Genomic DNA, 13,659 nt, shown 5'->3' on the forward strand with positions numbered 1-13,659 from the left:
TTACAGATTACAGTTCTTGTTAAAAACCCAATCCATGTTCTGTAATCTCATTCACCCGAAAAAAAATCCACCCTTCGAACTACAATCCAGCCTACTGTATAACGGGCAGAATAAATCTATCAAAGCGACTTTTGTGATTTCAGTGATACTTTGGCTTAATTACTATCTTCAGAGTATTTTATGTTTCACATTAATCACAAGTTGACTCAAACACAGTAACGTGAAATGGCTTTTATCACCTCTCATGATAATGATGAGCGTGTCATCCTCTCTGACACGGAAGCATCAATATTGGACAATATTTTAACATTTTCTTGGTTTCGTGTAGCTTTGCAGAAACCAGAAGTCGTCAATTTGATTTGAAAATGGCATCAATTTTCGGTTGCCAATAAAAGATTGGGGAGTATTAAAGCAGTAGACCGTCAGAAAACGGAAGTCGTATAACAAAAGCTGGACTTTCCTATCAATAAGGATCCATCCTTCCTATGAATCTATGATCAGGGGTTCATTAGCAAATGGAAAATATAACGACGCGGCGATATTATAAAAATAATAGCCTAATAAAAGGTTTCAAGTGAACCTTAAAAAAATAGAAATTTTAAATAGAAAATTAGAAAAAAAAAACAGAATAGGATTGCAACGGTAAACACAGGTTTTTCCCTAGAGCATAAACTTGCAAAAATGGAAGATTACAGCTTTTTGACCATTGCTGTGAATTGTGGTGCTCTTAGCAAAGATAACTTTACTTGAATAAGATTTATCGTGAGCGAGCGTTGAAGCGACCAACCCGGTGAGTAATTACTGTTGGCCTTTTGACGCACTGCCACATTTTACTAAGAGTGTAAACAAGGGAAGGTTCAGTGGGACCTTCGCTGTAGGAGATCGTGTGAACCTGTGCATCTCCACAAAGATCATAAGAAGGTGATTTTGTTAGTAGGTGTTACAATACCGTCTTAATAAAAGTACGGACTCAGGATTATAAACTGTATAAAACTTTATTGCTAAACTTATAATAAAACATGTATGCACGTGAGATGATGATCGCAATCACAAAAGATCTGATCCAACGGATCTGACCGAATGCCACATTGATATCTGTCACCCGCTGACGGCTGTCAGCCGGCCGAGCCCTGATGGTGTCGGTAACGTTTCCGATTGGTAGGGTTGTCGTCCCAACACCTCCCCTTTCTAGTAGAGGCTGTACGGTTCGTACCTCAATGGTTGCCTTCGAGTCCTTGAAGACTGGCGAGTAGGAACCGGTTTCTGTTTCGGCTTACTGGGGGGGGGGGGGGGGGGGTTCGCTCAGGAGTTTGTTGAATTGTCGGTTGTTGTAGATCGTCTGGTAGGGAATTGCCAGTGGATCCATGTCCACATCAGATTCAGGTGTTGCACAGACAAGGGTAACTGGGTACTCGCGCTTGGCCCTTCATTGTCCGAGCTTTTCTCCGATTCATGGCGAGTCCGCAACTGGTTGCAATGAGATCGGATCAGGCTCAGTTTCGATGGCAGCCACACATTGTACATCACACTGCCGATGCGCTCGATGATCGTTCCATACTGCCAAGTCCACTTGTTGGCGGAATACACCTTAGCCCATACGAGATCTTGAGGGTGATAAATACAAGCTTTTGTTCCGTGTTTTCGGTTGAACTGTTGTTCTTGAGCACAGCCTAGTTGCATTTGGAACGTCGTTGGCGGCCGAAGTAGCTCCAAAGCTGTGCGAAATTATCTGCTAAACATTAAATCGCTAGGCGACTTCCCACCAGGTGCACTACGGCAGGGCGTCGACCTGTAGTACTACAGAAAGGTGTCGATGGCTTCGTCGAGTGTTTCTCCCCCTGCGGTAATTTTTTTCAGGGATCTCTTGAAGGTATCGACAAACCTCTCGGCTAACCCATTGGACTACGGATGATAGGGCACAGTCTTAAGATAGATAATACTACGAGCGTCACAGAAGGATCTGCAAGGTTTCTGGGGTGGTGACCTTTTCAGTTCGTACAACTTCCGGCCATTTAGTGTACGAGTCGACAATGATAAGAAAAAAGTTCCCATCCATTGGACAAGCAAAGACTAGATGCAGTCGCTGCCACGGTTTTGCCGGTGCTGGCCAGGATTCCAAGGCTTTCCAACCGATGTAATTCCGTCTCTACAATTGTCTCCATGCTATAGGCAACCGGTCGTTTAGTTCGAAAAACCGGCTTCGGATTGTCTTTTAGAATCAGCTGGACCGGTCTTCTGTTGTACAGGCCTAACTTCGAGGTGAAGACTTGTGGGAATTGAGGCCAGAGGGCTGCAACGTCATTGCTAGCTGAATCGGAAACGAGGTTGCAGAACGACGTAATTGACTGATCCCACAACCCAAACATGTCGATCAGATCGATCCCTAAAATACCAAGATTCACGTTAAGAGCAGCTACGCAACACTTACCCTCTCTGGTGATGTGGAGGGTGATGCTGCATTGGAGTTCTGAGGCTAATTCCAGCGATTCTCCAGACGCTGTCCTGGCTCGACAAATTGTGGGCTTCGTATTGGGACGATCGAGCTTGATCCACGACCGATGGGAGATAATGGATATGTCCGACCCAGTATCCAACTGCAGCCGAAGTGCCACTCCGTTTAGTTTTACGTCAATGAATTTTCTCCCCTGGCTAAATTTATGCACCGTCACCGTTTTCGTTGACTGCTTCGTTTTCTTCTGGTTGTTTCTCTTCGCTGGTTGCTTTTCGTTATGCGCTCTCGCCGAAGACTTCGATAAAAAACAGGAACAATACCCTTCAGGGTAACCTTGCTTGCCGCAGTCGCGACATTCATGTTCACGAAAACGACAGTCTTTGCTGGAATGCATCCCACCGCAGGACCAGCAGGGCGATCTGGGCTTTTCACGGAAGGGACTTTCGCTACGTGGCCGATGATTGAACTTCGAATGGTAGTTGTGGGCAACGAAGTTTACCGATGACGCATTCTCCACTAGAACGGTATCCTGCTTGAGATTTATCAGGCTGTTACACTGCTCCACAACTTGCTGGAGGGTCAGGTCCTCAGCTTCATTTAGCTTGTTTATTAGCCGCATCCTGATCTCAGCATCCTGTTTCGATTTGAGGCCGCACACGAAAGTTAAACACTTAAACTGCTCCTCCGTTAATTCTGACAGTTTAAAATCAACGCAGGATTTATTGACCTTGCACGAGTAAGCAAGATAGTCTCCACTGTTCTCCTTGGTTGTTTGGAGGCAGTTGTACCGTCGCCGGAAAATGGAAACGGTTGCACCGAAAAGGGCCTTGAGCTTATCGATGGTTTGGTCAAAAGTGAATTCCCGAGTAAGCTTCGGTAGTATAAAACTATTATACCGCTCATGATCCTGTGGGCTCAGTTTTCTCAGTAGAAGTCGGACCTTAGCAGCGTCGTCCAATTTAGAGGCATCCCTGTCAAACAGGTCGGTGTACCGCGAAAACCATGCGTCGAATGTATTACCACTTTCTTTGTTGTACACAAACTCCGCCATGTTACTCGAAAGAGAATCGAGAACAACCTCGTCTCGGGACAGATTCGTGATGGCGGCCTGCGTAGCGACCAGCTGCTGTGACATTTGTCCCATGAGCACTTGCTGGTTTCGGAGGATCTGCACAATGGTATCCGTGATGTTGTTCGGGGTTGGTGCTGTTCCGCCTCCTGTCGCCATCGCAAAAACTTTCTGCTACCGTCGTTTAACGAAAACGCCTTTTCCTCGGGATGATCGCGTGTAATTACGACCGACTTCACTACCACCTCGTCGCCACTGTTACAATACCGTCTTAATAAAAGTACGGACTCAGGATTATAAACTATATAAAACTTTATTGCAAGACTTATAATAAAACATGTATGCACGTGAGATGACGATCGCAATCACAATAGATCTGATTCAACGGATCTGGCTGAATCCCACATTGACATCTGTCACCCGCTGACGGCTGTCAGCCGGCCGAGCCCTGATGATGTCGGTAACGTTTCCAATTGGTAGGGTTGTTCTCCCAACAGTAGGGAAGGTTACGTTTCCTATAACATACATGTAACTACCACCCATCAGTTGGCAAACGGTAGGACACGTGTAACTTGAGACCCTAATGTGGTCATTCACCTCTGTCCAGCAACTCCTAACCTAACCTCCACGAGGTGCCGATAGGGATACGAGTAACTATGGTCGTATGCTGACTGGAAAGGGGGCCGTACGCGGCTGTGTCTTCATATTAGAGGCGGTGTACAACAGCGTCTGACCCGGAACGGACAGCTGAATTATAGGAATGCTGTATCCCTCCAGCAACACCTTAGATTTCAGCCCCATCAGCAGGATGTGGGTATCGCGACCTCGGTAAGGTAGCATACCAAAACCTTTCTTTCAACCACTAACAACGAAATTAGAAATACGGAACGGATCAATCGGCAAAGACCTAGGCTACGAACACGGATCTCTCAATGAATCGGCGCGGGCTGGCTTGCTTGCTCGAGAACTACAGCGGTAGAGAGTCGAAATCGCAGTGATTCGGGAGGTTCTGTGGCCAAATTCCGGAGAAAGGGAATTCCGTACAGTAGACCCCATTGCACACACTTCTTTCAAGTACCACATCTACTACAGTGGCGACAAAGCAGCGGAACGGGGTGTCGGTTCCGTAGTGCTGGGAAATCAGATAACAAGAGTCATCCGTTGGAGCCCCGTAGATAACCGTATATGCGTGCTGAGGGTTAAGGGCAAATTCTCAAACTACATTTTAATCAACACCTACGCACCGACAAACGACAAACCGATGAAGTCAAAGATGAGTTCTATGACAAGCTTGAGCGGATCTATGACGAGTGCCCAAAACACGTCGTAAATGTTGTCATCGGAGACGCAAACGCACAGGGTGGGAGTTCTTCCACTCGTCAACTAATGAAAACGGCCTGAGGCTGATAAACTTTGCCGTGGCCACAGGAATGGAGAAGTCTGCTCCCAGGTCGATCACGTGCTGATTGACGGTCGACACTTTTCGGACGTCACTGATGTTAGGTCTTTTCGGGGACCAAACATTGACTCTGGCCATTACCTCGTCGTTTGTAAGATGCGGAGTTGTCGAACGGTCAGCGGTTGCAAGCTGATGGCGTGGCAGCAGAATACGCCAGAGTGCTGGATCAACGGATCGTAGAACAGGAGGAGGAAGGAGTGGAAAACATAAATCGGCTGTGGAGTATCCACGGCGCCATCGAAACGACTGCGAGGAAGGTGGTAGGTACGACGCGTGGAAGACAGCTTAACGGCTGGCTCGACGCCGAGTGCCAGAGAGCGACAGATGAGAAGAGCCGTGCCAGGAGCCGCATGCTCACTGCGGCTACGCGTCTAGGGAACCTATACATTAGAGAAATGACAAGACACTCACCGTTAAGGCAACTGTCAACATCAAAACGGGCGAGTTGTATCATTTTGCATTGCCGTTATCCGTTTTGATGTTGACAGTTGCCTTAACGGTGAGTGTCTTGTCATTTCTCTAATGTATAGGTTCCCTATACGCGTCAGAACAGAGAGAGGTACAGGGTGGCAAGAGCTGCTGAAAATAGAATCCACCGTCGGAAGAAGCGCGAGTACGAGGAGCAGGTGCTCGCCAGCGCAGAGGACAGCTATGCTCAAAACGACGTGCGGAGATTCTATAGAACTGTCAACAGAGTCAGAAGCAGGAATTTCCCGGTGCCGGTCATGTGTAATGACAAGGACGGCATACTGCTTAATGATAAACCGACGGTTGCAGCCAGGTGGAAGGAGCATTTTCCAGCGCTATTGAACGGTGAGGAGCAAGGATGGAAAAAATCGTATCGCATAACAATCATTCGGGTATAATTTCTGAATGTGCTATTCATAAGCTTTCAATCCCAGCAAACCATCGCTTACATTCTACACATTCTCACATTCACACACATACATACACATTCTCACGCATGCAAGAGACAAGTAAGAGCAAAGAAATTATATGGTGGCTTTCTTTGATGATTTTGTTTCAGTGCCTTATACGGAGCGAGCAACATATAGCGAGTGTTTCACGAAAGAATCGTAAACGATTGCACTCGAGCGATCGAAATTATTCTTCAAATGTTGGTTGCTTGTAGGCGGAATTCGGCTACTCCACGTCGTGCTTTCAATGTGATATACCTCGATGATTCTTGGTAACTACAATTATCACATGCTTATGCACCATGCTACAACTTCCATGAGCATCGATGCATCTAGCATCGATACCCACTCGCTCCGGTAAGCAAACAGTTGAACGCAATCTAACGTTCATTTGGATTCATGATTTTGTATCACTGGCGATAATCTCAAAGCTTTTTGCGATACTGTTGAATGCAAGTGAACTTGGATACAATAAATATTACGTGTTTGAATCATTCAGTATCTTTCTATGGTATTCAGAACACTTAGAAGCGAAAAACAATCAGCAGCGTTTCTATGGAAAACTTGTACGCGAGTGGAATTAATCGGATGATACCTGATGAATCAAAGAACACATTTGCATGAAATATTGCTAGTGAGTGAAAATTTCCATGCTTGGTGAGGAGCCCGATGAGCAGAGCAGGAACAGGATGACGATTAGGAGTGACGAACAAGCTGTGGAGCCACCAACACAGGGGAAGGGGAAGGACGGTATCCCGGCCGAACTTCTAAAAGCGGGAAGCGTGCGGCTGAATCACTAGATAATACTAAGGATCTGGGCGGATGAACAAATGCCGAACGACTGGTTGGAAGGCCTTATATGCCCTATCTATAAGAATGGTCTTCGATTGGATTGATGCAACTATCGAGGCATTACGTTGCTCAACTCCGCATATAAAGTGTTCTCCCGTATCCTGTTCTTTAGGTTGAGGCCGTTGACGGAATCCTTTGTTGGCGAATACCAGGCTGATTTTCGACAGGGGCGTTCCTAGACGAATCAAATTTTCACCCTGCGACAGATCCTTGGTTTATGGACGACATTGATATCATCGGTATCGACCGTAGGGCCATGGAGGAGGCCTTCGTGCCTTGCAAGAGGGAAGCTGCGAGATTGGGACTTGTCATCAACTCTACCAAAGCAAAGTACATGGTAGCTGGTAGGGAGTGTTGAGTTCCCATGGTGTTGGTGCTGAGGTGGAGATAGGGTTTGATCAATTCGTTTTGGTACGCTTGTGACATGTGACAACGATATGAGCCGTGAAGTGAAACGACGAGTTGCAGCTGCAAACAGAGCTTTCTACGGACTACGTAACTAGCCAAGGTCCCGTAGTTTGTAAACTCGCACAAACCTAGCGCTGTATAGGACGCTGATACTCCCAGTGGCCCCGGATATGAAGCATGGACGCTGTAGGAAGCTGATTGACGAGTGCTCGGAGTTTTTAAGCGTAAAGTTGTGCGGTCGATACTTGGCGGTAAATTGGAAGATGAAGGTGGATCCTTCTCCGAATGCGCAACGCTTTAACGCATTCAACAGTGCGTCCAACCGTGAATGTTTTGCTGTAGCTATAATATCTTGCATAGTCCAAAACTGAGCAAACATAACCGTTTTCCAAAACCATGATAGCTGTTTCTATGGTAACGAATTTTCTTCGTTGTTTGTTGATTTCCTTCAAATATATTAAAATTGGTAACAGAAACGAACTGGAATTTTTGTGAAATTTCCTTCGTATTTCTTTTGGACTTCTTCTAATCCGTTCACCGGCCTGGAACCTATAGTTCCCTTCGCCTATACTTTCCACCTCAGTGAACTAGAATTTAGCGTTCCTTACCGTGGATGAAATTCCGCTCACCTCAACGGACCAGAACTTCGCGTTCTCTGCGCTGAATAAGATTTTTATTCCACTTCTTTTTTTCAAAGTTTCCAAATAACCGAGTCTTTCTTAGTTCTAGAACCTGAATTTTAAATTGAACCAGGGACGGCCAACCAAACACTAATCAAATGAAGCTCAGCTGGCTCGGTGTCCAAATACAGAATAGTTTTATTATTTAAACGAGTTACTATGATCAATATTATACATATTACAATTTGAACACCGTATTACAACAGCGTAACCAGCGTTTTTTTATGGAGACAGTCCGAGTACGCAGCCACTAACTTATTTATCTTATAATCTCTTCTGCGACACTTCATGGTGTAGAACTTCATTTCCGCGGATTCTCACATTGGCGTCAGTTTCACCGGTAGTACGAAATCACCGAACTTCGTAATCCCTTTCCTCCATGCTCTGCACTAAATAAAATTGAGGAAGTCAAAGAAAAATGCGATCGAAATTATAGCACTTTTTACAATCACACATGATTTTGTTGGTACTACGGCATCCGAACAACCGAGAACAATAGTGCTCAATAAAGCGGACTGAAGCATTTGGAAAGGCGAACCGCACAGATCGAGTGCTAGCTCCAAACTCTTTTCCTAAATTTCTTTGTTATATGAAAAACACCATTCAAGTGGATTAGTGAGCTTTAGTGGTCTATTTCCTAAGGTAAAAAGGAACATTTTTGATTAGTATAGCAAGAACGAGAAGATATGGTAAAAGTGCCCACTTTTTGTTTTGTTCAGAATAGTTTTAGACAGTATAATTGTTTATGTCTGTGTTTTAAAATAAAAAATTGTTTAGTGTAGGATCTCTAATTCATTTTTTTCAGTATTTTCAAAGAAGCTTCAGACCATTCCCTAGAAGTCATCCCTCGATATTTTTTTTATCTCATGGTATTATTCAGATATTTCAATTTATAAAAATAATTTCACCCCTTTTCAAATGTCAGTACACATGAATTTCCCAAGAAAAATATGCAAAGTTGCTTAGTATTGGCCAACACATCCACAAAGTTTAAGAGGGTGCTGCCAACATCAGGTCGAGTCCTCCGTACACTGTTATACAGGGCGCCCCCGTTGATTGAAAAAAAAAAAAAAAGTAGACGCGTGGTCTTTTATGTCCGTACGAACAAACAGAGTATTTCGATCGAGTGATCAAAAATATAAATGAAGAATAGCTCAGATACATGCGTAGGGCCAGCGTTGATTGAAACAGGTTTTCATTATTACACAGGTTCTCCCCGTAGAATAATACAAACATTCGTAAAATGCAATACTTTTTATTCAAAATTAAATTATTCAACCGGGTTTCCACCACTTGCCATGGTGGCTGCTCTTTTGCCTTTTTGACAATTGTGAGTATTTTGTGAACAATTCTAGTCATATTTTATTTTCCATTATATGCTACATACTTGCATTCATTCATGTTGGCTCTGGGGGCCGGTATGCGAAAGTTCTCCTTTCATGGACTCGTTAAAGCGACCGTTGGCCAAGTTTTCTATTAACGTGCAGCGCGTGTATGATTTTTGTTTTGTTTTTTTTTTATGTCTCGCTCTCTCGTTCACCTATTTTATTCCACCTGCCGAGCCTACTGAGAGCTCGTAAGTATAACTTTGGTATATTCGAACTTTCTGCATTAGCTAGTTCAGCTGCATCTATCCAGCTTGCTGATTCATAACATCATTTGCTAAAACTGATTCGAGTATCTCGAGGTTGTGTTTCGTTTTCAACTGGTAATCGTCGGGAATATAAAACGTTCAACTGATTATTAAAATGTTCGTGTTTAACTTGTAACTAATGACGAAACAAACTTCAGATCAGCCTGTGGTGCGACCTTTGTGCATTTTGTTTGTTGGTTATTTAAAACTTCTTGCGATTTCGGTAGGAAGACGATCGTTAATTCTACATATTTTTTTTTTCTTCGTTAGACTACACACTAAAATTCAGCTTGCTGGTGGGCAAACGCAAATGTGGCGAACGTTTAGAATTTGTTCTATGATATTACACATGGAAATACACAATTGCTTATTGCTTTTATGTATTGCGTACTTCTGTGGTAAAAGGTGACAAAAAGGTGCTCTTCGATTTTAAAAAGTTGAAACCGAATGTCACTGATTTGGTTTAAGGAAACTGATTAACTGTAAAGCTATACTGTAAAGGTAGTTCGACATGAGTTTCGTCCTTACGATGAAACGTAACTAACATAAACGAATCCAAAGGTTTCTATTTACAGATACTCAACAATATCACATTTAATCGATATATTTGGGCAGCTGGCACCTACTGTATTCCTAGTTTTATATTTAGAGTCCTTTTCATTTAGCAATTTTCTGAAAATCGGCAGAATGGCCGTATCTCCATCTAGAAGCTCCGATTCGGAGCAGGCGCCGTACAAGTTTGGCTTTGAGCTTGATTCTTTTTTACGGTGTCGAATGTGGGTGCTGCCAGTGGATCCGACGCTGGCTTTCTTCTCCGGGGCCACATTTGGCGTTGAATGGTGATGGGAGTGCTGCGATTTCGATAGTTTTCGTGAGGTGATTTTCATCGGCGTGGTACCATTTCCGGTGGTTGATGTAATTCCAGTCGCAGTGCTGCCAGCCGAACAGACGGCCGACGGGAAGTTCTGATAGTCACGTTGTTCTCGTTCGCTATCTGTTTCGCTCTGACAAGTGGTGGATTTTTGTTTGTGTCGATGCTTACTGCGATTCTTTTCCGAAACGCTACGTTGGATAGGACCGGGTGAGGATGCCGTGCTGTTATCTCGCTCATGGTCATACTGGATCGGTTGCTGTTGTTGCTGTTGCTGCTGCTGCTGTTGCGGCGGTGGGTGGCTGTGATCGGGACAACGGGATTGTCCTCGTGGTGATTGACGTTGATGCTGTTTAGCGTGCGATAACGTATGCGTATCCCAAAGATCACTTTGCGAAACGACGAAATTTCCTTTCAACGAAGAAGTTGCCTGTACACTGACTCTTCGCACAGGCTCATTGACGGGTTCCCCTGGGATATGAAATAGATCTTAAGTAATGTTAGTACAGGTTGCACTAAAAATGTTACCTCTGCTTTTGCCACTAGGCTTACTGTGGTGGCAAACCTGGTTGAGTTCGTTGTTCGAATGATTCAACGATGTACCCGAGGTACAGTTGACCTGCGTGTTAGATTTTGTTACGCTCTGATAATTACAATCCACATCGTGATGGTCCTGCTAAAATCAAAACTCTGTACTCTCTCTTTCTCTCGTTAACAACTCACAAACCTACCTTCGTTTGTCCTGGTGACCACTTCGAATTGGAAACTGATTCTCTGCGTACATCGTTGAACATTGGTTTGTTTGGATCTTGTGGCACGCTGGTACAACTTCCCACATTATTCGCCACGACTGCCGGAGGTTTCGCTATTGCTGACTGGCTCACAACAGATGCTATTGTTTGAGCCACAGCAGATGTCACTAAGGAACTCGCTCCCATCGCAGCAGGCGAAGCTTGTGCTAGAGCACTCTTTGCTACAGAATGACTGACAGGAGTTACTGGTTTTGCCATTGCTGGTTCCTCTCCTGGCAAAACAACCGTAGTCTTCTTCTTCCTGCAATAACAGTATGTGAAATTGTGAAACAATTTGACCTGTGTTTGGAAGTCGTACCTTTCCGGAGGAACCGAGTCTAGCGTATCGTTACTGGAAACAAGGCTTCCAACTGAAGTGAACTCTGTACCCTCTGTAAACAGAATTGATTAACTAAACAGAACATGTACTTGTTCTACCCATACAAACCACTCGCGTAATCCTTCTTGACTTGAATCTTCAGAGACTCCTTGTTCACGTCCGGTTCCGAGGTGCTGGTTTCAAGTCCAATCCAGGCCCGGGCGTCGGGACCTAACCGTTTAATGAGTGCCTGAAGCTCAGCTTCCTTTTCCATCAGCACTTTTCGGAACCGGCAGTTGGTTTGCTTCACGTCTCGCATTCGTTGTTCCAGTTCGCAGGCGGTCGAATCTCGTCGGTTTTTGGACATGGGCCGCAGCGTCGCTCGTACCTTTTTGTCCACCACGCCACTCGGATTTCGCTTTAGTTCTACCAACTGCAGAGTGAGAAACTGCTTAGTTAGCTGTTATACTAGAAACTATAGTTTACCTTCGGTACAAACACCAAACAGAGCGTTGCTGTCGTACAAAAGATGATAAACAGTGATATAAGAATGAACACAGCATCCTTGCGATCCGACAGAACCAGGGCAATAGCGGCACCCATCACGCACATGATCACGCAGTTGTACACGGACAGTCCCACGTGTTTAGAATCGTTCAGAGCAGGTATCGAAACGTGCCGTGTCTCCCATGCCAGGAAGGCTCCGAAGATCAACAGCAAACCCTTGTACGCGTAGATGACTCCAATGAAGATGGTCATTTTGCTAGACTGACAGTATTCATTCTCTTGTACGATGATAACGTCCTCCAGAGTGGGATGTTCCTGGGGGTAAGCAAAGGTGTCAGAACTATTAATTTTGAGACGCTCAAAAACCGTGATTTATTTTCGTGAGCCATTCGCTCATCCCTAATAACACCGTCTGCAACCGAAACAGTCAATTTCAAATTTCAAGCCCGGCCATTTCTAATTCGCGGGCCCTTGTTTTTTCCGATTTTTTTTTCTTCATATATAATTGTTTTTTTTTTATTTTTCAGATAAAGTACAAGTTATGTGAACATAGTTATAGCACAAGTTGTGTTAAGTGCTTGGGACTAATTTACTATAAAAAATTTCAGTAAGTATATTAAATATATATGATGTTCTAATCCTCTCATTATAGAAATTGTAAGCTTTAAGGGATAAACTTTTAATTTACAAACAAACCTTTCAAAGGCTCAAAAGAATAAAACTCTAGAAATTACTCTGAAGAGGGTGCTTGATTACACTCGTTACAAAGGCTACCCAATGCAACCTTCAAATAATGCGATAAGTTCTTGTAGTAATTAATAAGTGGGTAATTTCCTGTGATGGATTAGCCCTAATTGCGAAAGCAAACAAATCACAACAACTCCTACTACACATCTCTAGTGGTGTTGAAAAGTCTTCATTTGTTATTGACCCCACAAAATAATTAGCTGACAGTTTATTATTGGATAGAAAAGTAATAAACAACAACCTCCCTTCCCCTTCTCCCGCTCTCTAACAACAAATTTTATTGACCTTTAATATTGGAAAATGTGAATGAATCGAAAGTCCGCTTCTGCTTGTGTGAAACCTTAATCTTGTTTTTCATTTGCTTTCCATTTAAAAAACCATCATATCGCCAGAAATGGGAAATAAGCCGTCACTCGAATTGAACATGTGACAACAACAATATCATCTCACACTGTTTGCCCTTTTTACCTCTCTCTCTCCCTTGAGGACGTCGTTTTTCATTATGTGCGTCCCAGTTTGACTTGCTCGACATTGTCGCCCCTCACTTGGTGCCGTGTTTTCTTTCGCCCGTCAATTGGCCCTGACACAAGTGAAAGAGATTTTTAAGGCTGTTCGCACCTACGCGAATTCTCATATGCAACTGTCAATTTATGTGTGAAAACAAAAGCAAAAATATTTACCTCCTTCACTTTCGCAAGTAAAAACCAAACCAATATCAACAGAGTCGTCAGAGCCAATTGACATGGCCTCAGGTTTCGCGTTATGTTTACCTTTACAAAGGACGCAGACTAAATTTATGTTCGTTAAGATATGAATGGTTCGTAATAAATAAATGCTTTAAATGGCGGAAAAAAGCCGTACACCATTTCGTTGGAGTTTGCAAGTGGACAACAATTTTTTTTACGCACATGAATTTTCATTTGATCATAACCTCTCTGTGTTTGAATCTCCTCG

General features: G+C 43.9%; 1 protein-coding gene across 4 annotated transcripts in view; it reads right to left on the reverse strand.

Moving 5' to 3' along the window:
- Positions 1-9,076: 9,076 nt before the first annotated feature.
- The window catches only part of LOC129718576 (gamma-aminobutyric acid type B receptor subunit 2), a 57,543-nt gene continuing 52,960 nt past the window's right edge, over positions 9,077-13,659 (reverse strand). For 3 of the 4 annotated variants that reach the window (XM_055669478.1, XM_055669497.1, XM_055669487.1), the window contains exons 6-11: positions 11,938-12,273; positions 11,581-11,884; positions 11,452-11,524; positions 11,073-11,394; positions 10,870-11,017; positions 9,077-10,812 (exon numbers count right to left, since the gene is read on the reverse strand). In XM_055669478.1, the coding sequence (XP_055525453.1) occupies positions 10,040-10,812; positions 10,870-11,017; positions 11,073-11,394; positions 11,452-11,524; positions 11,581-11,884; positions 11,938-12,273 (1,956 nt within the window). In that variant the 3' untranslated portion in view covers positions 9,077-10,039. The remainder of the gene's footprint in view (positions 10,813-10,869; positions 11,018-11,072; positions 11,395-11,451; positions 11,525-11,580; positions 11,885-11,937; positions 12,274-13,659) is intronic. The other variant, XM_055669507.1, reaches the window with a different exon arrangement.

Source organism: Wyeomyia smithii, chromosome 1, assembly GCF_029784165.1.
Source record: "Wyeomyia smithii strain HCP4-BCI-WySm-NY-G18 chromosome 1, ASM2978416v1, whole genome shotgun sequence".
Lineage (NCBI taxonomy): Eukaryota > Metazoa > Arthropoda > Insecta > Diptera > Culicidae > Wyeomyia > Wyeomyia smithii.